This window comes from Haliotis rufescens, unplaced genomic scaffold (genome assembly GCF_023055435.1).
Source record: "Haliotis rufescens isolate VD_foot unplaced genomic scaffold, xgHalRufe1.0.p SCAF_11, whole genome shotgun sequence".
Taxonomy (NCBI): domain Eukaryota; kingdom Metazoa; phylum Mollusca; class Gastropoda; order Lepetellida; family Haliotidae; genus Haliotis; species Haliotis rufescens.
This window is the reverse complement of record NW_025963791.1, coordinates 13,241,930-13,267,968: the sequence shown is the minus strand read 5'-3', so window position 1 is coordinate 13,267,968 and position 26,039 is coordinate 13,241,930. Positions and strand designations below refer to the sequence as shown.

Sequence of the window (26,039 nt, the reverse complement as noted above, 5' to 3'; positions counted from 1 at the left end):
ACCATACAGGTAGATACATTCTTTATACATCTTTAGCAATATCTTTAATGAGCTTAACATTTGTTGTTGTTGTTAATAGTTACTTGAATTGTGTTCGTGGTGGATACGTGTAACAGCAACTAGAGATTACAGTTTTCTGTTTTATTGTCGTAAGAGACGACCAAATTATGCGGGTTCGCCGGTCAGGCATGTTGACTTGGTAGATTGTATGTCATCGTACCCCAATCGCGTGGATCGATGCTAGTGGTGTTAATCACAGGACTGTTTGAACCAGATTCGAGTATTTACAAACCGCTGTCATACAGCTGGAATATTGTTGAGTGCGGCGTTAAAAACAAACAAATCAATGAGTAGAGTCTTCATTTGAGTAATCGTTCTTAGGACCAATAAACACTCCTATTTAAAGAGTGTCATGTATCCCAGTTGACTACATTCCTTTCAAAGTAATGTCAGCACAATGTGTGGTTATTGTTTATTCGTTTATCTCAGTTTTCACGGACTTTGCTACCAGTCGTTGATCATGTGATCTTTGCACCACCAGTCAGATCACTCGTAGAAGCTCCGCCCACTTGAGTGCGGTAGTAGAACAGAACAGAACAGAAGTTTATTACTCATGAATCACGTATTGTGATATAGAGCATACAATATACATATTTATATTTACAGACGTGTATCAGTGTGCATAAACATAAAGTAATTACAAACATAGTATATACAGTAATTGAATTATTACTTAAAAAGTTGTAAACCATCCTTTAAGTATTTCGCCAGCTTTATAACAAGAGGTTTGTAGGAGCAAACCATAAGCTGGTTAAATTTTTCAATAGTGGGATACTTACAATAATAACTCGGGAGATATTTATTTCTTAATTCATGAAGTGATGGACATTGTAGAAGAAAGTGGAAGAAAGTGGAATTCGCAGTGGGTAGTGGGTAGTCACAACCGCAGATGCCCCTTTAACGAATTATATAACACCCCCATATATTGTGTAGATGTAAGTGTTTGAACAGCACGCCGATGAAAGGTAATATTTTGGATAAATGAATAACTTTGCAGCAAACTCTGGGATTGTGGTACAACCGAGAATAATTGTGACAAAATAATGTAGATTTATGGGCCGCTTCTTTGACTTATGTTTGTTGCCTACGTTCAGAATAAATCTTTACTTTGCGAACAATCATCGTCAACACTTCTTTGGTTTGAATGCACTACATTCCTCCATCGACCGTAAATGGCTGATGTAACGTGTAGCAGCAGTGCGTAGAACCTTGTAGATGGCTGCAAGATACACTATCGCTTAGTCTCTGAAAATATTTTATTTCAGTAGAAACAAGCAACGTCCTACATTTAAAGTGAAAAGGAGCCCCAGCGAGAAGAGAATTTCAGCCTGAACTGTGGGAAATCTAGACTTGTTTCATTCGGGGGAAAATACTATGGTTCATGGAATGTGAGATAGACTACCTACAAGGCTGTGGAACATGATGCATGATAAACATCGCCGATGTAATCTGAGCGCTCATTGGTCTGAGCACTCGCTGTTTGCCCTCTCGCTGTCACCAGGCTATGTGTGGCTTGATTCCTTGATTACAAATAGCGACCATACTGCAAAGTGGCCGTATGTATTCACGGGTGACGGGTGACCGTCGTGTAACACAAACTCGTGAAGTACTAACGATGCGCGAACAGCTTACAATACACGCGATTGTTCTGTAATCTCTTCTTCATCACTAGCTTTGTGCTTTTGGGAATTTCAATTGATAAAGTATTAAATGATGCAATATATTTTTAATAATGACTGATTATAATTATGACGATATATAACAGACTAGGCACATAAGAAAGTGTGCTTATGATAAAGCCATATGCAGAATTCCTGTCGTTTCTATAGCATGTCTTGACAGATTAACCACTCTTCACAACTGTACATTTGTACACCAGATCAAGGAAATTTGATGCCACGCTACTTTGCGTATTTATTAAGTAGCATCTCAATGTTCTTTCCTTCCTGGTGGGAAATGGAAGTAAGTAGATATGTAGAACATGTATGGGGCCCATCTGAAGCCCAATTAAACACCATGGTCATAGTTTTGCCCTATCTTTTGCACTGCATCCTGCATTTACCATAGTGAGTGAGTAAGTGAGTTTAACGCAGCTTTGAACAGCATTCCAGTAATATATCACGGCGAATCGCTGTGCTGTACGAGGAAGCCCGAAGTGATGCCGACTTTACTAATGATGATGATTGATAACGAGGGTTGTGGCGTCACACAGACATTGTAAAAACTCAGATGTAGCTTGATTTTAAGATAAAGTTGTTCTTTATAAGTGAGTGAGATGTTTTACGGTTGTTCTTGTGATTAGAGAGAAAAATACGAATGTTTCTTAAGCGTCCGGAAACCCATAACACGGGGGTACATTTATCAAATGATACGCTGTATGATCGAGGATGCACTTTCCCTCTCACAATGGATTCTTTTTATTCACCCTCACTTACAAAGTAAAGGCTAATTTAAGCAACCTACAGTCTCCCTTTGAGAGAATGTATTTGATATATCAATTCCATTTTACCTAGTAATATTTGTCTGTTTTGATACCATCTCCAAAAGTAAATTATTAGTACATAGACACTTAAAGTTAGAGACCAGGTCATGGAATATGCATATTATGTCTGGCGTGGCTTGGCTCCCAAAGCATAATTTTGGTACATGTATATGTAACAATCAATGTATAAAATGGCAATTTACAAAACGCCAAAAATATTTCTGTCATTTTATTTTTTTTCCATTTATTTTATTATGATAACGAAATTCATTCATGTTTATGCTCTTTTTCATCAACCAGTGACTGAAAATGATAGGATTAAAAGATTACGAAAGTCTATGTATAATTTATAAAAGCAAATTGGTTTCTAATCGTTGCATAATTAGTCTATCGTGATAATTTTAGGCCCTTTTGAAATCCTTAATATCTTTTAGTCAGTGTGACGGGAATTTTGGGAAAAAAATTATAATGACTGAGATAATGTTAGCGTTTTGTAAATTGTCAAAGTGAAAATTTACACATTGACTGATTTTACACATTCACTGTAACCAGAGACCATATAAATCTCTGCTGTAACATATACACGTAAGTCCATAGCATATGATGTCTGGCATGGCTTAGTGCGAGAGTATAATGATCTTGTTGAAGCTTAGAACTTTTGCCCTTGTTAGTGTTTTTTATTTTCAATTTTTAACGTATCGACTCCACATCTTATATATTTTCTTTCTCATAAGACAAACAACATGCTGCGAAACGGTTATTCCAAACAGAAAACAGAATGCGCCTCTTTCCAATTATTGGTGGCGGTATGCAAAACGGTCGTCGATCAAGAGTTACCACCCTTTGATGAAAAGTCAGTGATGTTTTCAAGAATGTGCTGTGTTTGACACCGGTGCCCTCCCGGTGTCATACGTGCAGTTGGCTCATTGTACATACATTTTGGATAACGGTAAACATAAGCACACACATTTTGGTCTCAGCCCTGTTTGATCTCTCCAACACAACAACCCTGAAGCATTTGTCTGTAATATGGCAGAGTTCGTAATATTTGAATATATTTTTACCATAACATCCAAGATATGTAGACCTAGACATTCCCTGTGACAATGGAGCAATATTAATCGGTTCTTTTTGTTTTAGTTAAAACTTAATTATATATAAATGTGTTTACTTACACTCCTACTTTACTATTTATATTTTTAACCAGATGATAAATTAGGGCTACATATGAGAGTTAGATCCCCAAACAAAACGAGGGTAAACAGTAAACAGGGAATTAGGTTATCGAGTTGTTCCCTATTTTCAAGCCTCAACCTAATCTGCTAATCTTCTACTAAACTGGTAAATATGCAAATGAAAATAGTTTATCATGTTTTAGGATATTTTCTCAATGAAAGTTCAACATCTCATGCCGTAGGTTTATCTAAATGTGTAGAATTGTCCAATATGAAACAGAAGAAAACATATGAATGTACTGTGTAAGATGTGACGATGTGACACAAGGAACTCTTGGTAGGAGAGTGATTGGCTTCATATGACCGAGGCATTTATATTGTAATTTACTTGTAGGTTTTGATAAACGCTGGCTTCAAATCTAATCAAGCTGTCTATTGTTTTCGTTTCAGAATTGAATTGGGCATGTGACGTCAGACTTGGAAATTATGTCATGCAATATTTAAAAACACACAGAACTGCTGACATACTGTTCCTTTCATCATCACCTTGTGTTAAACTTGAACCCACTCTGTCACTGCGACTGTCACTGCCCATCAGAATTTTGCATGTCTTTTATAAAGCAAAATGCCAGATGAGTTTACAAAAACTGCCTGGATTTCATAAATAACTATTCTGTCTACTAAACACTGGCAGTCCTAGAAGATTACATCATCTCAAACACATCTTGTTCATACATGTTATATGCAAAACAAATTTTTTATGTATATAATTCTGTCAAGTAATGATTACCATACTTATGCAGAGACAATGTCTCTGTTCACTGACAAAACAGTACTTTTAAACTAACTATGACAAGACCAGACTGGAAATGGATCCTGACACTGTCCACCTTTAAATAGCAAGCTTTGTTTGTTTGTTTGTTTGTTTGACGCCACAGTCAGCAATATTCCAGCTGTACGACGGTGGTCTGTAAATAATCGAGTCTGGACCAGACAATCTATTGACTGACATCATGAGCATCGATCTTCGCGAATGGGATACGATGACATGGATCAACCAAGTCAGCGAGCCTGACCACACAATCTCGTTAAGTCGCCTCTTTTGACAAACATAGCTGCCTTTTAAGTCAAGCGTGGGTTACTGAAGACCTATTCTAACCCGGATCTTTACAGGTCAAATAGCAAGCAATCAGTCTGAGACTTCAGTCACTTGGCCATTGCTGTAGTCTAATGAAATTTTGTTTGGTCTTGCACACTGAGTTAATAAAACTACAATCAATGATGCCAATAGACAATTTTGGGCTACAAGACATTCAAAAGTATGCTTGTATCTGATGATCAGTGCACTGTTTGGGACATGCAAAGGGCCTGCAGTGATGTTCAACCTGGCATGTGCTGTTACCAAACTCCATTGTTTACAACATGCCCCAGGCTATGCTTGCCCAGGATATGTCCCCCGTCCTCCAAAACAGGAACTGACTAATCCCCAATATATTGTCCGCAGCTTGACATGTGTCCAGATACCTATAATTCAGTGTCACATTATTAAACTGATTGTTTACTGCTAGCTGTTACTCATGTGTAACGATATTGTGTATGATTATTCAGATAATAAGAGTACTTCAGCATGTTCATTCCTTGACATTCAGGAACCATACTCTTGCTACCCATGGGAACTGTAATGAGGCAAGGATCTATAATTTGTAAGTTATTTCTTTCTGTAAATGAACCTCCACACTGGGCGATCATGTAGAACTAGAACACCTCAGCAAGTAGGAAGTCAGCATCCTGGGCTGCTAATCCATGTGCAACCTGAATCATCTTGATACTTTCAACATGGGTTTAACGAGGTGATCCAGGCAGAGAATTGAAAAAAAGAGAATTGTTTTGAAGATCCTATTTTCTTTAGTTCAGAGTTATTTTAACATTGTTTTCAGCATGTAACCAACAACAAAATCTCTCTCTTTATTTATCTTGTAATCAGTGACATGCAGTTGTTTTGCATAGATAAAACATCAGGTATAATCTGCTGATAATGTTTTGCATAGATAAAACATCAGTTATGATCTGCTGATAATGTTTTACATAGATAAAACATCAGGTATAATCTGCTGATAATGTTTTGAATTGGGAACTTGACAGATACTAGATACCGTATTCGATGTAATAAGCGCCCTGCTCTAATAAGCGTCCACGGCGACATTTGCTAATATAATAGCTAGTGAACAATCCCACTTAGCAGCTCTTCTGATTGATCAATGTACACAAGACATATTTATTCATGTATAATACGCACTCGTGTGCTATATGCACCCTTAATTATGGGCAACTTAATTCTGGAAACTATATATCTGCCATGTATAATACACACAGACTTTTCTTTTGTATCATTTCAGGCTGTCAGCATAAACCACAAAATTTACAATCTTTCAACTTCTATATTCTAATAAGGGCCCCCTATTTCTAATTTCGAGATCGCCCTGGGCGCTTATTATGTCAAATACAGTAGTTGCTGTCAACATGGTCAACCAGAGCCAAATATTATGTAATGGAGGAATCATGAGAATTTGTTGATTTAACTTCTGGTATCAACTGATTCGACTGATTTCTCATGACGTAAACCATGTTATTTCTTGCCCGTGGAGAGATCACCCGTTTAATAAACATACAGCTGTATTACACATTGTGTAATACCAAAACGCGTGCTTATGTACTCTCGGAACACGTTTCACGAACAAATATTGAAAGCTCTCAACATCCCTTGGCTTATTCAACGACATTGCGTGTGGAGATGATAGATCACTGAGAGGAGCCTATGCACACTCGATGACCCCAGCAGCCTTGTTGCTAGGTTGACGTCACATGGCATTGTTTCGCCGAAGGATCTTGCAACAAAATTCCACAAATTACGTCATCGGGTATTGTGACGTGATTGTAAACTTTGAGGTGTAAGGCCCCGTTCCACAAGGCAATCGTACGGTAGCGCAACGACAGTCATTGGTCTAAGTTAAAGTATATGAGTTGCGATAACCTTAACGCTACGATAATTTTGTGGAACGGACGCCTGAATTCTAAAGGTGGACCGTTGGATGGTATTAAATTCATACGTTTCAACTTTTGACGTATTTGAAGTATTACTGTGTTAAACTCAGTTGGATTATGCCGTGGATCATGTAGGTGTCAGCCTATTCACACTCAACAGTATAATTCTAAAAACGTTATAAATGGCCAGTAATAAATAAAATACTAAACTCGCTCCCGTGTAAAACCAGTTTTATGAAACCCGTGAATAGTTGTGGTATCTGACTCGCTTTCGCTTGTCAGATACCAGAACTATTCACGCGTTTCATAAAATTAGTATTACACGGGAGCTCGTTTAGTATTCTATATTTATGGTTGATGTGTAACTTCTCTATAATTTTTCGTAATGAGCTTTAGTTGCATCAAATTTTACTTGTTAAAATGCATGTTCAGAATGGCCAGTGAATTTCTGACTCAGAATCAAATGCAACAACACTAACATGAGGTCACCATAATGCTTTAAAATGTGAATGCCTAGCTACATCCCTGATATTGAGGAATCGGTAAATCGTTGTCTTCAATCATTGTCCACAAACACATCAACCCTAAAGCCCAACTCTGGCTTTTCACTTTGTAATGTTGAGCTCATATGGGGAATGTCTTTCAGAAAGACCGATGTCATGATCACCATGCGTCGGTCCTTGTGTTCGCGGCTAAAGAAATTGACCTTCCGATCCTTCCTCCTCCTCATCCTCCTCACGACAGTCATCATCAACGAGTTCCTCGTGCACAGGATACAGAGCTGGAGATGGCCTGCTATGCCGCACCCATACAAGTATACAATCTTACCACTCGGCTAGACGAGGGCTGCGGGTGTATTGAACTAAACTACTCCACTTTCATAGGGATAATCAGATAATGTCATTCTATTTAAATATACACTGGACAGATCTTAGTTCTCGCGACCCCTGAAGATCCGGGGTAGAATGGTTCTTCAGCAACCAATGCCTGCCGTAAAAGGCGATTATGCTTGTCGTAAGATGCGATCAGGTGCTCAGGCTTGCTGACTTATTGATGCATGTCATTGTATCCCAATTGCGTGGATCGATGCTCATGATGTCAATCACTGGATTGTCTGGTCCAGACTCGATTATTTATAGACTGCCGTCATATAGCTGGAATATTGCTGAGAGCGTTAAACAACAAAAAAACAAAACAACAACAAACAAACATAGTTCTCGCTAGACAAATCTTTGTTTGGCAGTAGCGATAACTAAGATCTGATTGTAATGAAATTGAGTTTTGTATGTCATGGGAAATAAAACTATCCCAATAAAAAAGTTGAGTAGTACATGTACGTTAAATGTATCCTGTTTATGTATGGTTTAGATATTCAAATCCTATTGTGTAAGCAACCGATACCAGCAAACTTGCAGGTTCATGGTAACCCCTCTGTCACTTGATGTGTCAAGGATATTCCTTTATCTTGTTTTGCACTTTCTTCATCATCATTTTTGTCTCAGTTTAATACCATACTTCATCAATCTCATTAAAATCAGATCTTAGTTCTCGCTACCGCTTAACAAAAGCATTGTGTAGTGAGAACTAAGATCTGATTTGAATGAGATTGGTACTTCATGAAATTTGATTTAGTTGCTTTTGCAGATACAGTTAAACCATAATTGCTGTATGTTTATGTCAATTTGTGAAGTGGCCGATGAGATTTAATCTAGATTTGTTTTTCAGGGACTCTGAGGAAGAGATGAGGATCTTGTTTGTGTCAGACCCTCAGATTGTAGGGTACCAGGATGAGGCTCGGTTTCCCATAGGGTCCATCACAAGATGGGACTCGGACAGGTGAGGTGCAGCAGATGATGATGATGTATAGTGTCAGTGGTAACCTGTATTGTATTACACAGTAAGCTCCCACAGTGGTCAACAGAAGTTCACCGTTCCAACAGAGTTTACCTCGTATCTGTCCGTGATTGTAAAAGAGTAAAAATTGGCTTCTTGATCCTGTTTTTTGGCCATTTTTTGTTCGACCAAAAATACATTTCATTTTCATATATCAACAACGGCATTAAACTAAAATAATAAGACTCAAATTCAATTATTTACAGTCTTCCATGAAAGTCATGTCTGTCTTTCCTTGAATATTCTTTGTCTAAGTGCCAGACATTGTCAGTGTCATAAAATTAAAAAAAAAAAATTTTCAAACGGACTTTTCTCAGATAGACATAAGTCAAACCATGTGACAACTTAGGTAGAATTATATCTTTAAAAGCCCTCATTTCTGAGGTGTCCATATTTGTCACATTTTTATATATTTTTAGCACAAAATGCGACATCAACATGCAGAGTGTGACTTATGATGCATCAATTATGAAAATACAATGTATTGTGTAAACAATAAGACCTAAACAGTTTCAGAAATTGGCACTCGTCCTGCAGTCCTTGCCAAACTGCCCAGTAGTTAAGGTATCATAAGGACTAGTAGAAATTTGCCATGGGTTTGCAATATATTATCAAAATAAGGACTAGTGGACTAAAATGTTAGTTTCTATCACTGCTAAATCTATCCCTGTCTACCCGGAATGTTACTTTGGACATTCATCCAACATCAAACTAACATGCGATACAAAGTGTAACATTGGTCGTCCACATGGTCCAGACCTTGTTAGTCTTTAATCTCTGACTCCTGGATGTATAATGTGAGGAATGTATTTATATAATTTGTATAAAGTTGGGGAGTGCAATATAACTGGTATACCAATATATTGTAGTACGTCTGTTGGCAATACACATATCGCAAAACAGCCTTGTGTATTGATATTTTCCAATACAGTCACAGAAGAATTAAGATATGATTATATAAATTATATCTACAATCTTGAGGCATTTGGATGGACTGTGTTCCTATCTAAACAATGTAAACAGCACACGCTTCACGCTGTTTACATTAACATTCCAAATTGATGACATAATACGTAGTCTTGTTTATCCAGACTACACATTTTGCAATATGAAGTCTGGATTATTGAATTAAGAAGTACCATTTGAACAGTACAAGTATATATAATTTGGGCCCTAATGCTTATTGCAATATGTATCACAATACAGCTCTCCGTATTGCTACATGCCAACCCTAATATAAAGGGAGATACCCCCAGCATATAATGTGGGAGGATATAGTCGATTCCTCATCTGTCCGTCCATAATCATTTCGTTTCCGGAGCGTAACTTGAAAACTGTTCAATATCTTTCATCAAAACTTGGCTGATATATCAAACAGATCCTGAAGTGGTGCCTGTTGCTATTTGGGAAATTTTTCTTTTTCTCGATTTTAATGGAAACAATTCATTCTTGGTCATTAAAGGTAGCATGAATTTCGTTTCCGGAGCACAACTAAAAACCGTTTAGTATCTTTCAACAAATCTTGGCAGACATATCAAACAGATCCTGAAGTGGTGCCTTTTGCTATTTGGGTATTTTTGATATTTTAATTCTTCTTGATTTCCATGGAAACAATTCAGACTCAAAAGATTGGGGGTAGGTGTTGTTTCCGTAGTAAAACTTGAAAACTGTGAAGGACTTTTCATCCAAACCTGGTACATTTATTAACCAAGGGCTGAAGTGGTGCCTTTTGCTATTAAGAAATTAAAAAATATATAAAAAAATTCATGTTTCCATGGCAACAAGCTCGACTTTGACTCTGTTTATAGTGGTGTGTTTGTCCGGACCATATCTCAAAACTGATAGGTCCTCATTCTTGAAACTGTGCACACACAAATACCAGGTTGTCAACTGGTGCCTGTTGCTATTGAGGGACTTTCAGAATTTATATTTTTTTTGTTTTCATGGCAACAAGTTTGATTTTGACTGTTCATAGCGGTGTGTACCTGACATAAATATATAAAGTTCCAAATCCCAATTCCATAGTATTGTTTTGATAGCTCAAAAACTACTGTTGTATACGGACAGACAGATTAGATAGAAATTCTCTCATCAAGCTGGACTTAATAGTCAGGGGGTTTGTTCTTTCGGGTTTGTGGGGTCCGGGTGGACTTGTCATCATCTGATGCCTCTTGTTGATCTGGGAATTTGTTTTGTAGAAGGTCCAGATTTACAGGGTTTGTGGGGGCCGGGGGGGACTTGTCAGCATCTGATGACTCTTGTTCATCTGGGAATTTGTTTTGTGGAAGGTCCAGGTTTACAGGGTAAGGGAAATGCTGCCAGTGCAGCCCCTCATTGAGATGTTGTAATGTACTGCTGCTGATGTTGTACTGGGATGTACCTGCAGCTACCTCAGTCGGACGTTCTCCCTGGCGTTCAGCTACACCCAGCCGGACGTCGTGGTGTTCCTCGGGGACCTCATGGATGAGGGTAGTCGGGCAACACCCACGGAGTACGAGATGTACATGGACAGACTTGAGAGTATCTTCTACCCAGTCCGATATGCCAAGGTGAGTCCTCTACATACACAGAGAACTGGAAAAATATGATTTCCGATTTGTTTACCTCTTTACGAGTTAGTTCTTCAGAAAAAAGTGATGTTTCTTCTGATTAGATGATTTAATTTAATGTCCCGACCCTATGTTGTTTTCATTGGTACTGTTCATGACAAAACAAAGTGCACACATAAAAATATTTGCCAAACGAAACATTAAGCTACCTATATTTTAAAAGATGAAACATAATTAGAACCTCGATATTATCAGTATCAGCTTCTCAGAGACAATCTTAATTCAAAATTCATTTTACCCTTTTATGGTTATCATTCAAAGGGAGATAGTTCAAATTAAGAAAACCATATACTGTGTGGCCATAGCTTGATGTTCAGCTGGAAGTAGAATGCATATTTAATATGTTTTAGTTTTGTGTATATAATGTTGCAAACTGAAGTTTATTGATTCATATTTCATGTTTACAGAAGATGTTTGTTCCTGGAGACAATGACATTGGAGGAGAAGGCAGGGACTTCAGAAGTCTGTTCAAGATAGCCCGATTTGAACACCATTTTGAAAACATTACTGGGATAGAGCGAGTGGGATTCATAGACTTTATCAAGGTACGCCAGCTTGATAGAGATTACGACCCATGAAGATCCAGGGTAGAACAGGTCTTCAGCAACCCATGCTTGCCGTAATAGGCGACTATGCTTGTCGTAAGAGGCGACTAATGGGGTCAGGTGGTCAGGCTTCCTGACTTGGCTGATGCATGTCATCGTATTACAATTGTGTGGAATAATGCTGAGTGCGGTGTTAAACAAACAAACAAACAAACAAACAAACAAACAAATAATGCAGATTACCACACATGTTCCTGATGTTTGTCAACTTCTGGAATGTCTGACAAGTGAACGTCATCAGCATCATATGTTCAACTAGATTCATGTCTAACATTTCAAACCTGATGTTGTTGGTTTAGATAAATTTTAATATAAAAATAATAAAACAGGCTGCGCTAATCAAAGTTACAGCTATATATGGCAGGCTGTAAAAAATCGAGTGTGGACCAGATAATAATCCAGTGAGCGACATTGAGTGTCGATCTATGCAATTGGAATACAATTACATGCTTCAGCTGCGTCACCGATCCCGTTAGTGGCCTCTTAGGACAGGCATTGGTTGCTGAAGACCAATTCTAACCTGGATCATCACAGGGCAACTCCTCAGTTATGTACTCAAGTGTGAAAGTCTATGTTTATACCCTAATTATGGAATTATTCATTGTCAGTACAACACGGGCTTGCTAACAATACAAATTGGTTATGTGTATTCATAGGTGATTGAGGAACTTAGTGTAAAGAAACTGGCGAAGTGTTGAGGATGAGAGTTATTTGGAAATGAAATATGTTAAATCTAGTTTGCTCTTGTTGTTATGAAAGAAATTTTGTTGAATGAACCTGTCACTGCTCTGTCCAGTTGGACTTGCGATTCAACCGTGACATGCCATCCGAACAACACAAGCTTTTGGAGAGGCTAAAGAAACACTTCACAGCTCCGCTGCGCATCATCATCAACCATGAGACGATGCTGCCCAAACTGAAGTCATTCATCTATCCAGTGAGTTGGAAGGAAACATCCAGATTTACAAATCAAGATTAGATTTAGTTAAGCTGAAATGCATCCCAAGTGAGCTGATGGTATGATGCATCTGTTTGTTGTCTTTCTGTCTGTCTGTCTGTTGTCTTTCTGTCTGTCTGTTGTCTTTCTGTCTGTCTGTTGTCTGGTTGGTCTTCTTCTCTGAACCGGTGGAAAGGATGAAACTTCTGGTGGATGTCTGGCATAATTTTTGACTCGGGTTCATGGAGTTAAAACCCAGATTCACGTTTTTATAATTTTATTTTTTTTTAGATTTAAATAAATAAAATGTAATTGTCTAAGAAACCATGACAGATTTCACTATACATGAACAAGATTATTTAATGTGAATTTTTGGCACCATTTGCTGCGTATTCCTGAGAAGCGACTTTCTGTGTATGTATTGTTTACTCCGATGCAAGCAGTTCAGTGTATCATCATGATAATGAGAATACACAATGGTGAGTAATTTATGTGCTTTATCAATAAATATGAGTTTCAGAGTGAGAGAGTAAGTTTTGAACAGCATTACAGTAGGGCTTGGATGAGTAACACGGGTACTCGGGTTGGGTGGGTACTGAGAAGGACCCGGGTACCCACAGGACTGCGCGGTCCCTTGGTTAGTCACGTGATATATTGTTTAATGACAAAAATTATCTAGAACTCTATGGTTACACTACAAGTCACTAATGTTCAGATTTCTTTCTGACTATGCCCCCATTCCTTCTGACCTCTATAGGTTTGAATAAAGATAAAACTTCAGTCAACTTCCGTGTATGTATGACCAGAAGATTTTATATGTGTATCTAAATACATTTTGAAAGGGATATGGTCAAACTATTCCCGATCGGACATTTTGTACCTATCTCTTGAGACCTACAGCGGGTCCCTGGGTAGGGTCAGGTGATAGGGGGCCTGGTAGTAAATTTGGACTCGTCCCAGCCCTACATTCCAGTCATATTATGGCGTGTCAGGTTTATGTTGGAGAAATTCCTGAAGTGATGCAGGTATCAGATATTTACCACTTTGGTGGAACCAGCAATCACAGGTATGGTGCTGACAAACCTAGAGACATGATCAGGGCGATTCGAACCTATGATCAACCTTTCCTGGCACTCCTAAGGGATACAACTCTGCACTCTGTGTCCCCTAAGATGACTGGGTGTCTGTGCTCTCATCAGTTTCAAAAGACATATCACGTGATATACATGTACTTTTTAAGAGATCCTATGTTCTGTTTTGACGTTGACCTGGTGCCATAGTAAAACATTGTTAACTTGATTGTTAGATAATGTAACATGGCCTCAGCAGATACTACTGACTCATGTCGGCACACCATCTCTTTCTAGTGAGTGAGTGAGTGAGTGAGTGAGTGAGTGAGTGAGTATTGTTTTATGCTGCTTGTAGCAATATTCAAGGAAAATCGTGGCGGGGGATGCCATAAATGGGATTCACACATTGTGCCCATGTGGAGAACTGAACCCTGGTCTCCACCGAACGCTTTAGGCTACCCCCGATCTGTATCTAACAACGGTAACTTTATATATTGCCTATGGTTGTGAGGACTTCATGTGACAATGTCTCAGTGTGATTCCATCTTAATTATAAAGATGTTGTGAGTGCTTGCCTGTTTTACCCTGTCATTGTGCTTCAGATACTAATGGAAGTGCAGCCTCATCTCCTGATGTCCGGACACTGGCATGAGGTCAGTCTTGATCCATTATTGATTTTGTTGTTTGTTTGCTTGTTTGTTACGTCATGCCACACTCATCAATATTCCAGCTATATGATAGCAACCTCAAAATTATCGAATCTGAACCAGACAGACCAGTGATTGACATTATGAGATATGATTCACGCCGTCTGGCTATGATGACATGCTGACAACCAAATCCAGTCTGACCACTCAATTCCTTAAGTCGTTCCTTAAGTCGTTCCTTACGACCAGCATAGATTGCTGGGCACCTGTGCTAACCCAGAATACCCATTGGTTCTTGGGAACAGGAGCTTTCCGATCTTCTATATCAGCTAAAATCATAAACACTTGGTCCTATAAGTCCACAGTAAAACACCTAATATAAAGACCACCTGTTTCTGCTTTGGGCCCAAAATATATCTGCCCCCCTGGGTAGAAAGGTTTTCACTCTTATCTTATTCACTCTTATTTATCTTTCATTTATAAATAACACATATCTGATCATTGATGATTCTTGTCAAATCTTTTGAACTCAGTGTGTCTGAAAATAACTTCTGATTTGTATGTGTGTTTTACCAGGCTCGTCACTTTGTGTGTGAAGACTGTTTGTCCAACAATGGTGACATGGGACACTGGCCAGTGCACCAGCGAGACCTAACTGACATCGACTCCTACCAGGACATCGATCTCAACAAGCCGCTGGCGGTCAATGAAATCATGGTCCCTACGTGCAGCTACAGGATGGGGGAGAAGGACATGGGGTACGGGGTTGGTCTTCTAGGTGAGTGGGTCTTTGTGGCTGATAGCTGTCTGGGCTGTGTGTGAGCAGATGGTTTCAGTGTAGGAGGACATGGGGTCGGTCTTCTAGGTGAGAGGGTCTTTGTGGCTGATAGCTGTCTAGGCTGTGTGTGAGCAGGTGGTTTCAGTGTAGGAGGACATGGGGTACGGGTCGGTCTTCTAGGTGAGTGGGTCTTTGTGGCTGATAGTTGTCTAGGCTGTGTGTGAGCAGATGGTTTCAGCGTAGGAGGACATGGGGTCGGTCTTCTAGGTGAGAGGGTCTTTGTGGCTGATAGCTGTCTAGGCTGTGTGTGAGCAGGTGGTTTCAGTGTTGGAGAACATGGTGTACGGGGTCGGTATACACCGAAATACACTTAAAGTTTATGAAGTCTTTAAATGGTCCTAGGTTTCGTTACAGTAACTTAGCTGCGAACCGTGATATGTTCATACCAGATGCCATCTTGTTTCCAAGTCAATATTGATCATGTGACACGTCAATATTGATCTTGTGACGAGTCAATATTTGAGGTCAGTGTCGGCCCCATGATTTCAGGGTCACCATTTAAATGTATTGTTTTGTCACGTGTCACGAATTAATCAATGGAATTGCAAGATTCTTCATAGAGGTATAACAATGTGTAGCACTGCTGAGGGCCTATTCGAGTTGGAAGTCATTGTTATACCTCTATTAAGAATCTTGCATTTCCATTGGTTAATTTGTACCATGTTACTAAACAAATCACGTCGAAGTAGAGCCCCAAATCATGTGACCGCCACTGACCTTGAATGTTGACTTGTCACATGATGAATATTGGCTCTCGTCTGCTAGAAAACACGATGGTGTGTGGACGTAACAGGTTGATAGGCTTCATAAACTTTAAAGTGAATTTTGGTACAACAAATCAAATGACTACATACTCTTGATGAGGTCAATATGCAGACTGGGTCTGGTCAGACCACTTCAGGGTCCGGTACTCAGGTACCGGTACTTGTTTTCGCATATTGACCTTGTCAAGAGTACTTATTTGTATATCATATTGTATTTTATTGAATTGCAAAATGTATCTGTTTTCAGATCCAGAGGGCCATATGCAGTACACAGTGTTATGGCTTCCCAACCGATACCACCAGCTCTATGCTTACCTGGTTGTCTTGGTGCTGGTCGCCATTCTCTTCATCTCCTGTTCCATCATGCAGTTGCTACGGCAACAACAACAGCCACGCTACCCCAGGTAGCATCACAGCCAGTGTTTTGCGTCCCTCCCGTACGTCCATCCAACCAGAACCTCCAGCTGTACACTGGGCTGGGAAGATATGCTGGTCTTTTTGAAGTGTCACAACGTGTTTGTAAATTGTTTGTAACAGATTGCTGTTACAAATACGTATGAATGACCCATAATGCACTCTCCTACCCAGAGTTCCTTGCAGTCAGCCTAGTACCTCTCCCACAGGCCAGCAAGATGTTATGATTTGTCACATCTTACACAGTCCATTTATGCACATGTTGTTCATTTGTTTTAATTTTGGCCAGTCTGCACATTTAGATAAACATATTTGTTTATCATTCATATATGTTTAACTTTCATTGAGATAATAACCTAAAATGTGAAAAACTATTATTTGTTGCACGGCTTCCACATGCTGTCTTCGAAGTCCTATAGAGAGCAAGTGGTACCGTCACTTTATGTGTAAAGATGTATTGTCGTACTCCTCACTGATGCAGTTGTTGTAGCATGTTTATAATTATGCAAAACAGTATGTAAAGCAAACACAAAGACTTGCATCAGGCCAGTCTGCTCTCATTACAGAAAAAGCATGTTTGTTTCCTAACAAGAGAAAGACTGGTGACGTGATATGCAAATTAGCTTGTGGCAGTGGTGTAATGCTAAGTCACCACTGCGCCTGAGTGTGCCCATTTCCTTAACATAAACATTGCCATGGTTTTCCAGATTAAGTATTACTCTTTAATAATCCTCTGAGTTCGGCACTGTTAGGGTACACTTGAGTACTCTGATTTCCCTATACAGAGAGGTACCTGGAGTACTTTTGTGTAGTATCTGTGATACAGCGCTTTCATAGTGTTGTCTTTTTGCTTAAAGTGGAGTAAAACTCTCTCACATCCTCATGTCAATTCAGTAGGTTTCATTTTATTAGGAGAATGTTCTGTTTGATGAAGATTGTATAGATTACACATAAACACTTGACATCTGGTTGTATGGACTGTTGTACACACAAACACTTGACATCTGGTTGTATGGACTGTTGAACACACAAACACTTGACGTCTGGTTGTATGGACTATTGTACACACAAACACTTAACGTTTGGTTGTCGTTTATTGTACACACAAACACTTGACGTCTGGTTGTATCGACTGTTGTACACACAAACACTTGACACCTGGTTGTATTGACTCTGGTTGTATGGACTGTTGTACACACAAACACTTGACATCTGGTTGTATGGACTGTTGAACACACAAACACTTGACGTCTGGTTGTATGGACTATTGTACACACAAACACTTAACGTTTGGTTGTCGTTTATTGTACACACAAACACTTGACGTCTGGTTGTATCGACTGTTGTACACACAAACACTTGACGTCTGGTTGTATGGACTATTGTACACACAAACACTTAACGTTTGGTTGTCGTTTATTGTACACACAAACACTTGACGTCTGGTTGTATCGACTATTGTACACACAAACACTTGACGTCTGGTTGTATCGACTATTGTACACACAAACACTTGACGTCTGGTTGTATCGACTGTTGTACACACAAACACTTGACGTCTGGTTGTATCGACTGTTGTACACACAAACACTTGACGTCTGGTTGTAACGACTGTTGTACACACAAACACTTGACGTCTGGTTGTATCGACTATTGTACACACAAACACTTGACACCTGGTTGTATCGTTTATTGTACACACAAACACTTGTATGGACTGTTGTACACACAAACACTTGACGTTTGGTTGTATGGACTATTGTACACACAAACACTTGACACCTGGTTGTATCGTTTATTGTACACACAAACACTTGTATGGACTGTTGTACACACAAACACTTGACGTCTGGTTGTATCGACTATTGTACACACAAACACTTGACACCTGGTTGTATCGTTTATTGTACACACAAACACTTGTATGGACTGTTGTACACACAAACACTTGACGTTTGGTTGTATGGACTATTGTACACACAAACACTTGACGTTTGGTTGTCGTTTATTGTACACACAGACACTTGACGTCTGGTTGTATCGACTGTTGTACATATAAACACTTGATGTCTGGTTGTATCGACTATTGTACACACAAACACTTGACATTTGGTTGTATCGACTATTGTACACACAAACACTTGACGTCTGGTTGTATCGACTGTTGTACACACAAACACTTGACATCTGGTTGTATAGACTGTTGTACACACAAACACTTGACGTCTGGTTGTATTGACTATTGTACACACAAACACTTGACATTTGGTTGTATAGACTGTTGTACACACAAACACTTGACGTCTGGTTGTATCGACTATTGTACACACAAACACTTGATGTCTGGTTGTATCTACTATTGTACTCACAAACACTTGACGTCTGGTTGTATGGACTGTTGTACACACAAACACTTGACGTCTGGTTGTATCGACTATTGTACACACAAACACTTGACACCTGGTTGTATCGTTTATTGTACACACAAACACTTGTATGGACTGTTGTACACACAAACACTTGACGTTTGGTTGTATGGACTATTGTACACACAAACACTTGACGTCTGGTTGTATCGACTGTTGAACACACAAACACTTGACATTTGGTTGTATCGACTGTTGTACACACAAACACTTGACGTCTGGTTGTATCGACTATTGTACACACAAACACTTGATGTCTGGTTGTATCTACTATTGTACTCACAAACACTTGACGTCTGGTTGTATCGACTGTTGTACACACAAACACTTGACACCTGGTTGTATCGACTATTGTACACACAAACACTTGTATGGACTGTTGTACACACAAACACTTGACGTCTGGTTGTATGGACTATTGTACACACAAACACTTGACGTTTGGTTGTCGTTTATTGTACACACAAACACTTGACGTCTGGTTGTATCGACTGTTGTACACACAAACACTTGACACCTGGTTGTATCGACTATTGTACACACAAACACTTGTATGGACTGTTGTACACACAAACACTAAACGTCTGGTTGTATGGACTATTGTACACACAAACACTTGACGTTTGGTTGTCGTTTATTGTACACACAAACACTTGACGTCTGGTTGTATCGACTGTTGTACACACAAACACTTGATGTCTGGTTGTATCGACTATTGTACACACAAACACTTGTATGGACTGTTGTACACACAAAAACTTGTCACCTTGTTGTATTGACTATTGTACACACAAACACTTGACGTCTTGTTGTATCGACTGTTGTACACACAAACACTTGACGTCTGGTTGTATGGACTTTCTGTGTAGCTAGCTAAAGATCTGTTGTAGTGTGGAAGGAAGTCTTCTACAATTGTTTGTTATCTTAGAACGGGCATTATACCCATAGGAAGTATGTATTAGTACATCTTTACATGCATTAATATGATCAGGAGTATAATAATTGTACTTGAGAAGTGTTGTTATGTGAATGTTTTTTTATATGTAACATTTATCAGACTGCAAATGTCATAACCAATAACATTTTTGTACTTCAGTACACTTTTATGCCATTATAGTACAGTTTATGTACATTTCACACTTTCCCGTATAATATGAGAGTTGTGTAAATATCAAATGAAAACAGCTTTGTTTTTCGCAATATGTCCCTACCAATGGCAGTCCAGTATTTGAATGTCATACTCTACAATATACTGTTTACATGCTGTATGTATGATGGTAAAGATGTCAGCTTGTTGTATTACCTACACTGTTCAATGATCTTTGATCTCATTGACAAGCCATGATACCTTGTGTAGTATGAACAAATATATCACCACATATTATGCACTCTGAGTAGCTTATGAGGGTATTATGCTCCTTGTTTGGCCTAAGCAGGATGTCTTCCTACCAAATAGGTGCACTTTCCTAATAACCTGGGCCACATTTTTATCCAATCAGCGCCTCACTTCATCCCAAACTGGGCCCTACTACACCCAAATAAGGCCTCACTGCATCCTAGATGGGGCCCCATTCAACCCAAACAGGGCCCCACTGCATCGTAGACAGGGCCCCTGTCAACCCAAACAGGGCCCCACTGCATTGTAGACAGGGCCCCTGTCAGCGCAAACAGGGCCCCACTGCATTCTAAACAGGGCCCCACTGCATCCTAGACAGGGCCCACTGCATCCTAGACAGGGCCCCTAGGCATCCTAAACAGGACCCCACTGCATCCTAGACAGGGCCCCACTGCATCCTGGACAGGGCCCCACTGCAATTCTAAACAGGGCCCCACTGCATTCTAGACAGGGTCCCACTGCATCCTAGACAGGGCCCCACTGCATCCTGGACAGGGCCCCACTGCAATTCTAAACAGGGCCCCAATGCATTCTAAACAGGGTCCCACTGCATCCTAGACAGGGCCCCACTGCATCCCAGACAGGGCCCCACTGCATCCTAAACAGGACCCTATTCAACTCAAAAGGTTTCCTCCATCCAAAAAAACCCAACCCCAACCCACCAGGGCTCCATCCACAGAGAGCTTTGTGTGCCAACTGACTTGATGCAGAGGTAGGTATCCTACAACTTCTAAGAAATGGACCACCTCCGTGGTCTAGTGGTAGAGCGTCCGCCCGGAGAGCGGAAGGTCCGGGGTTCGATTCCCGGCCGCGTCATACCAAAAGACGTTAAAAGATGGTACTTGTTGTTACCCTGTCTGGCGCTCGGCATTAAGGGGCTAAAACAAGGACTGGTCGGCTCGGAGTCAGTATACTGTGTCTGAGTGGGATATTCGTGTTAAACTGCGGCATGGTATCTCAGTGAGCTAGCACTATAAATCGGCATCAGTCCGGACTAGTACAAGCAGCCAAACAAACACACACACGTACATGCATGTCGCTATATAAGTGCAATAATCTTGGACGCGACGTTAAACCCCATTTCACCTCACCTCACCTCTAAGAAATGCTTATCAAACAATTCAGGCTTAGAAAGGACAAGACAAACTATTGTTGGGAAGATGCATCTAGAGTAGTAGCAGGCCAGTACACTTGGAAGCACTTACTGTAGCTGCTTGTATTGTGTGTCTGAATGTGATATTGCTGTCACGACGTATGTGCAGTGTTCTAGTCAATACATGTATAGGGATCTATCTCATTGTATATCACGATTTCATTGTAGCAATCATTTATTAATGTTGATACTAAGTTACGCACAGCCACAGAAACATTTACATTTGTTAAGATTATATACCATATACATGTATATGTATACTATAAATATTAATAGTACCATTTTCGATGTAATAAGCACCCCGCTCTAATAAGCGCCCATGGCAATATTTGCTAATGTATTGGCTTGTGAACAATCTTAATTACCGGTAGCACCCCTTCCGATTGATCAATGTACACAAGACTTATTTATTCGTGTATAATACGCACTCGTGTGTTATATGCACCCTTAATTATAGGCAATTAAATCCTGGAAAAATATATCTGTCGTATATAAACATTTCAGGCTGTCAGCATAAACCACAAAATTTAGATCTTTCAACTCTAATATAAGATCCCCCTATTTCTAATTTTGAGAGCGCCCTAGGCACTTATTACGTCGAATATGGTATATGTTTCTGAATGAAACAGGTCACTTATAATATGTAAACAATATGAAATGAGTTAATAGCCCTATCAGAAACTGTATGCATTTTATTCACCCTATATTCAAGAGTGAGTGAGTGAGTTGGTTTTAACGCCGCTTTTAACAGTATTCCAGTTATATCACGGCGTGTCAGCTTAATGTGGGAGGAAAGCCCGAAGTGATGCAGGTCTCAGAGGTTTACCACTTCGGTGAAACCCACGAGCACGGGTATGGTGCTGACAAACCTAGAAACATAATTGGGGCGAACCGGGATTCGAACCCACAATCATAGGTTTCTGGCGTGACCAAGGGACGCAACTCTGCACAGCTAATCGCGGCGCCTTAGACGACTGGGCCACCGGTGCCCCCCCTATATTCAAGAAGTGAAGTGCCAAATGCAAATAATTGTACATGCCTACGCAATATGATCAAAATTGTCTTGGCTGACTTGTGATGTAATAGGCAGTAGACCTGCTGGTTCTTGATGTAGTTCCAGGTAAGACTTAGCATTTGAATAATGTTTCGTCTGTTCAGTTAGAAGATCGCCACAGAGCATGATGATCTACAATCTTGTACTATATTGAAAATGTACTTAATCAAATATTACTGAAAAAATTATTAGTGGCGTTTGTTAGATTTTTGTACTTAAAATTCTTGTCACTTTCAAAAGGCTTGTATAAGCTGGTTTCCAATACTGACAGATAACATTTTTTGACACAGATGTTTGTAAGAAATGGTGAATAGTACATATAAAAATATTTATTCCAACAGAAACCTATGATTGTGGGTTTGAATCCAGGTTCACCCCGATTGTTTCAAGGTTTTGTCAGCACCATACCTATGCTCATGGGTTTCACAAAAGTAGAAAACGTCTGAGACATGCATCACATCGGATTTCCCCCGCCATCAAGCTGACATGCCATGATATAACTGGAATACTGTTCAAAGCAGCGTTAAAACTCAACTTTCAGAATACATTTCCTATGCGAGAAAACATGGATTCTTACATAAGTTTTGTAAAATCATCGTGACACACATGCGAGTGTAATCGGTAATTAGAAAAGGGCACTGATCAGGATCATCGTTGCTAAAAGAACCCACAATTGTCTAAAGATGTCAACAATCTTCAGCTATGACGTCGTTTCCAGTGCGACGTCATTCTGACCTTACGTCACAATATGATTCTAATGCCGTCACCAATGCCGTCCGGATTATGTAAACAATACACGGGTGTGCATGAAGTGATATTTGTACAAGTGCACATAAACTTTTTATGAACTCTGATATTTCTAATTTAAAAAATTTGTTAACTGGCCATGTTTGATGTTGAGAAAAGTAATTTACTGTCACTCCACATTTCAGAGACAAAAATGTATGTGTTGAAGCGCGGACTGAAACAATGGTCTGCTAGAAGATTAAATGGCTGGTCCCATCCCTTGTGTCCATACAGTGTGTGATTGTCTAACTTTCATGTATTTTAGAGCACCTTTACACTGTTAAAAACGTTTTAAAATAGTTTTATGATAATTTTAAGTTGACTTTTCTGTGAATTATACATTGTTTATTTGCAAGGTGATGATACCTCTTTGTCACTTTAATAAACATAACAACTGATCAATATGTTTGTGTTCTTGTCAAGTCCAAAACGCTTTCAACCATTTCCGGGGAAGGGGGGGTCCAGTCGTCTAAGACGCAATTTGCTGTGGAAAATTATGTCCTTTGGGCACACCAGAAATCTGTGATTGTGGGTTTGAATCCCGGTTTACCTTGAATATGTTTCTAGGTTTGTCAGCGCCATACCTATCCTTTTCGGTTTTACCCAAATTGATAAACATCTGGAACCTGCATCACTTCTGTCTTTCCTAGGGGCTCGGGTGGCCCAGTCGTCTAAGGCGCCTTGATTCGCTGTGCAGAGTTGCGTCCCTTGGGCACGCCAGAAACCTATGATTGTGGGTTCGAATCCCGGTTCGCCCCCGGTTATGTTTCCAGGTTTGTCAGCACCATACCCATGCTCGTGGGTTTCACCGAAGGGGTAAACGTCTGAGACCTGCATTACTTTGGGCTTTCCTCCCACATTAAGCTGGCACGCCGCGATATAACTGGAAAACTGTTAAAAGTGGTGTTAAACCAAACTCACTAACTCTGGCTTTCCTCATACATGAAGCTGACACTCTGTGATAAAACAGGATCAAATCGGCGTTAACCGAACTCACTCTCAACCATTTACACACATTTGAAAATAACAAGTGAACATACATACCAGATATGTTTATTTGAAATGTGCATCTGTTATTGCAAAACGAGCATGGTCATTCAGAGGTCTGAGGGACTGTATTTCACAGTGCAGAATTGTCCACTAGCCATTCCATGTTCCTTTGATTGTGCTTTCAAAGCAGTTATTTACAACAATGTTATAAGTTGTAGTAGTATCACGAGGAGTACATGTTGATTTTATGCAACCTACATTAGATTTAAAATCTAACGAGGGACGCATAAAACCACATAAACCCCGAGTGATACTACTACAACAAATTTATCTTACCGACATGTTTTGATCTTACATTGTAAAAGAATTAAAACAAATTCAAATTTGATAGAAAACAGCTGTTCAGTTGAGCTGAGGTTAACCTGTGCTGTGTCATGGACTTTCATTGACATGGAAAAGTGTACAGCATTTGGCTTCGAAGTGGGGTATAAGGGATTTATTATCCCGTCAGAAATCCACATGCAGCCTGTTTTATTCGTGGCGGGGTATAAGGGATTTATTCTCCTGCTGAGAATTTCTTTTCATTCCTAGCCGTGGTATATAGTATTTTGTCAAAATCACATGAATCAATCAGATTTCATCATTCTGACATGGAGGTATGATAATAATCCTTGTTTGCTAACACCTATATTGTTTTGGGTTTCACAAAAGTGATACAAATCTATGACCTGCTTATCCCCGGGGGGACCCTGGGTTAGAATAAGTCCCTATGCCATTCATGAGGTGATTTAAGAGATCTGGTGGTCAGGCTCGGTGACTGTTGATGCATGTTATCGTATCCCAATAGCATAGATCGATGATGATGATGTCATTCACTGAATTGCCTGGTCCAGACTTGATTATTTACAGACCACCATTATATAGCTGTAATATTGCTGAGTGTGGTGTTAAACAAGTGACAAAAAGTAAAATTGTTAGATTTTATTATTGAAAGTTTCTTCAGCTGTGGAATACAAAATACTCAACTGACCAAGCTGACCACCAGTAAATGTAGACACATCTCAAGTTCAGTCAACTCATGATAACTCAACTAACACGTCTAATGGCTTTGTTGTTGATGGTCCAGGGCAGTCTGAGATCACAAGCCATGGAAAGGAGCTGATGGACCAAGGATGGACCAAATCTTCTGACCTTTATTGGTTTGAATAAAGATAAAACTTCAGTCAACTTCAGTGTTTGCATGACCAGATCGTTTTATATGTGTATCTGTATACATTATGCCAGGACTATGGCCAAACTATTCCCAATCGGACATTTTGTACTCAACTCTTGAGACCTACAGCAGGTACCCGGGTAGGGTCGGGTAATAGGGGGATGGGTACCTGGGTAGTAAATTTGGACTTGTCCCAGCCCTACAGAGTACTCACTGGCTTCAAAACTTCCAAATGAGTTGTACACCTTGTTGTTGTGAACCCTATTTACCATTGGTGGATGTTATGTGTAGAACCTAGAAGCTGTCTGCAACACTGTGGCACATGCTGCATGAGAAGTGTTGTTAATGTCATCTGAGGGTTCCTTGGTCGAAACACTCGCTGGTTTTCTTTTTTGCTGAACCAGGCGGTCACCAGTTCCTTGGTTACAAATAGCACCTACACTGGAAGAACATAGTGTATGGGGCTGGGACGAGTCCAAATTTAC

At 39.7% G+C, this 26,039-nt stretch overlaps 1 protein-coding gene across 1 annotated transcript; it reads left to right on the top strand.

Moving 5' to 3' along the window:
* The first annotated feature begins 3,383 nt into the window (after window positions 1-3,383).
* On the top strand, window positions 3,384-16,886 carry LOC124141127. The gene is made up of 9 exons (XM_046509029.2): window positions 3,384-3,491; window positions 7,406-7,573; window positions 8,485-8,595; window positions 11,039-11,201; window positions 11,669-11,806; window positions 12,663-12,803; window positions 14,476-14,526; window positions 15,097-15,298; window positions 16,370-16,886. Exons 2-9 carry the CDS (start codon window positions 7,419-7,421, stop codon window positions 16,528-16,530), a joined length of 1,122 nt encoding a protein of 373 aa, XP_046364985.1. The 5' UTR covers window positions 3,384-3,491; window positions 7,406-7,418; the 3' UTR covers window positions 16,531-16,886.
* Window positions 16,887-26,039: the final 9,153 nt, after the last annotated feature.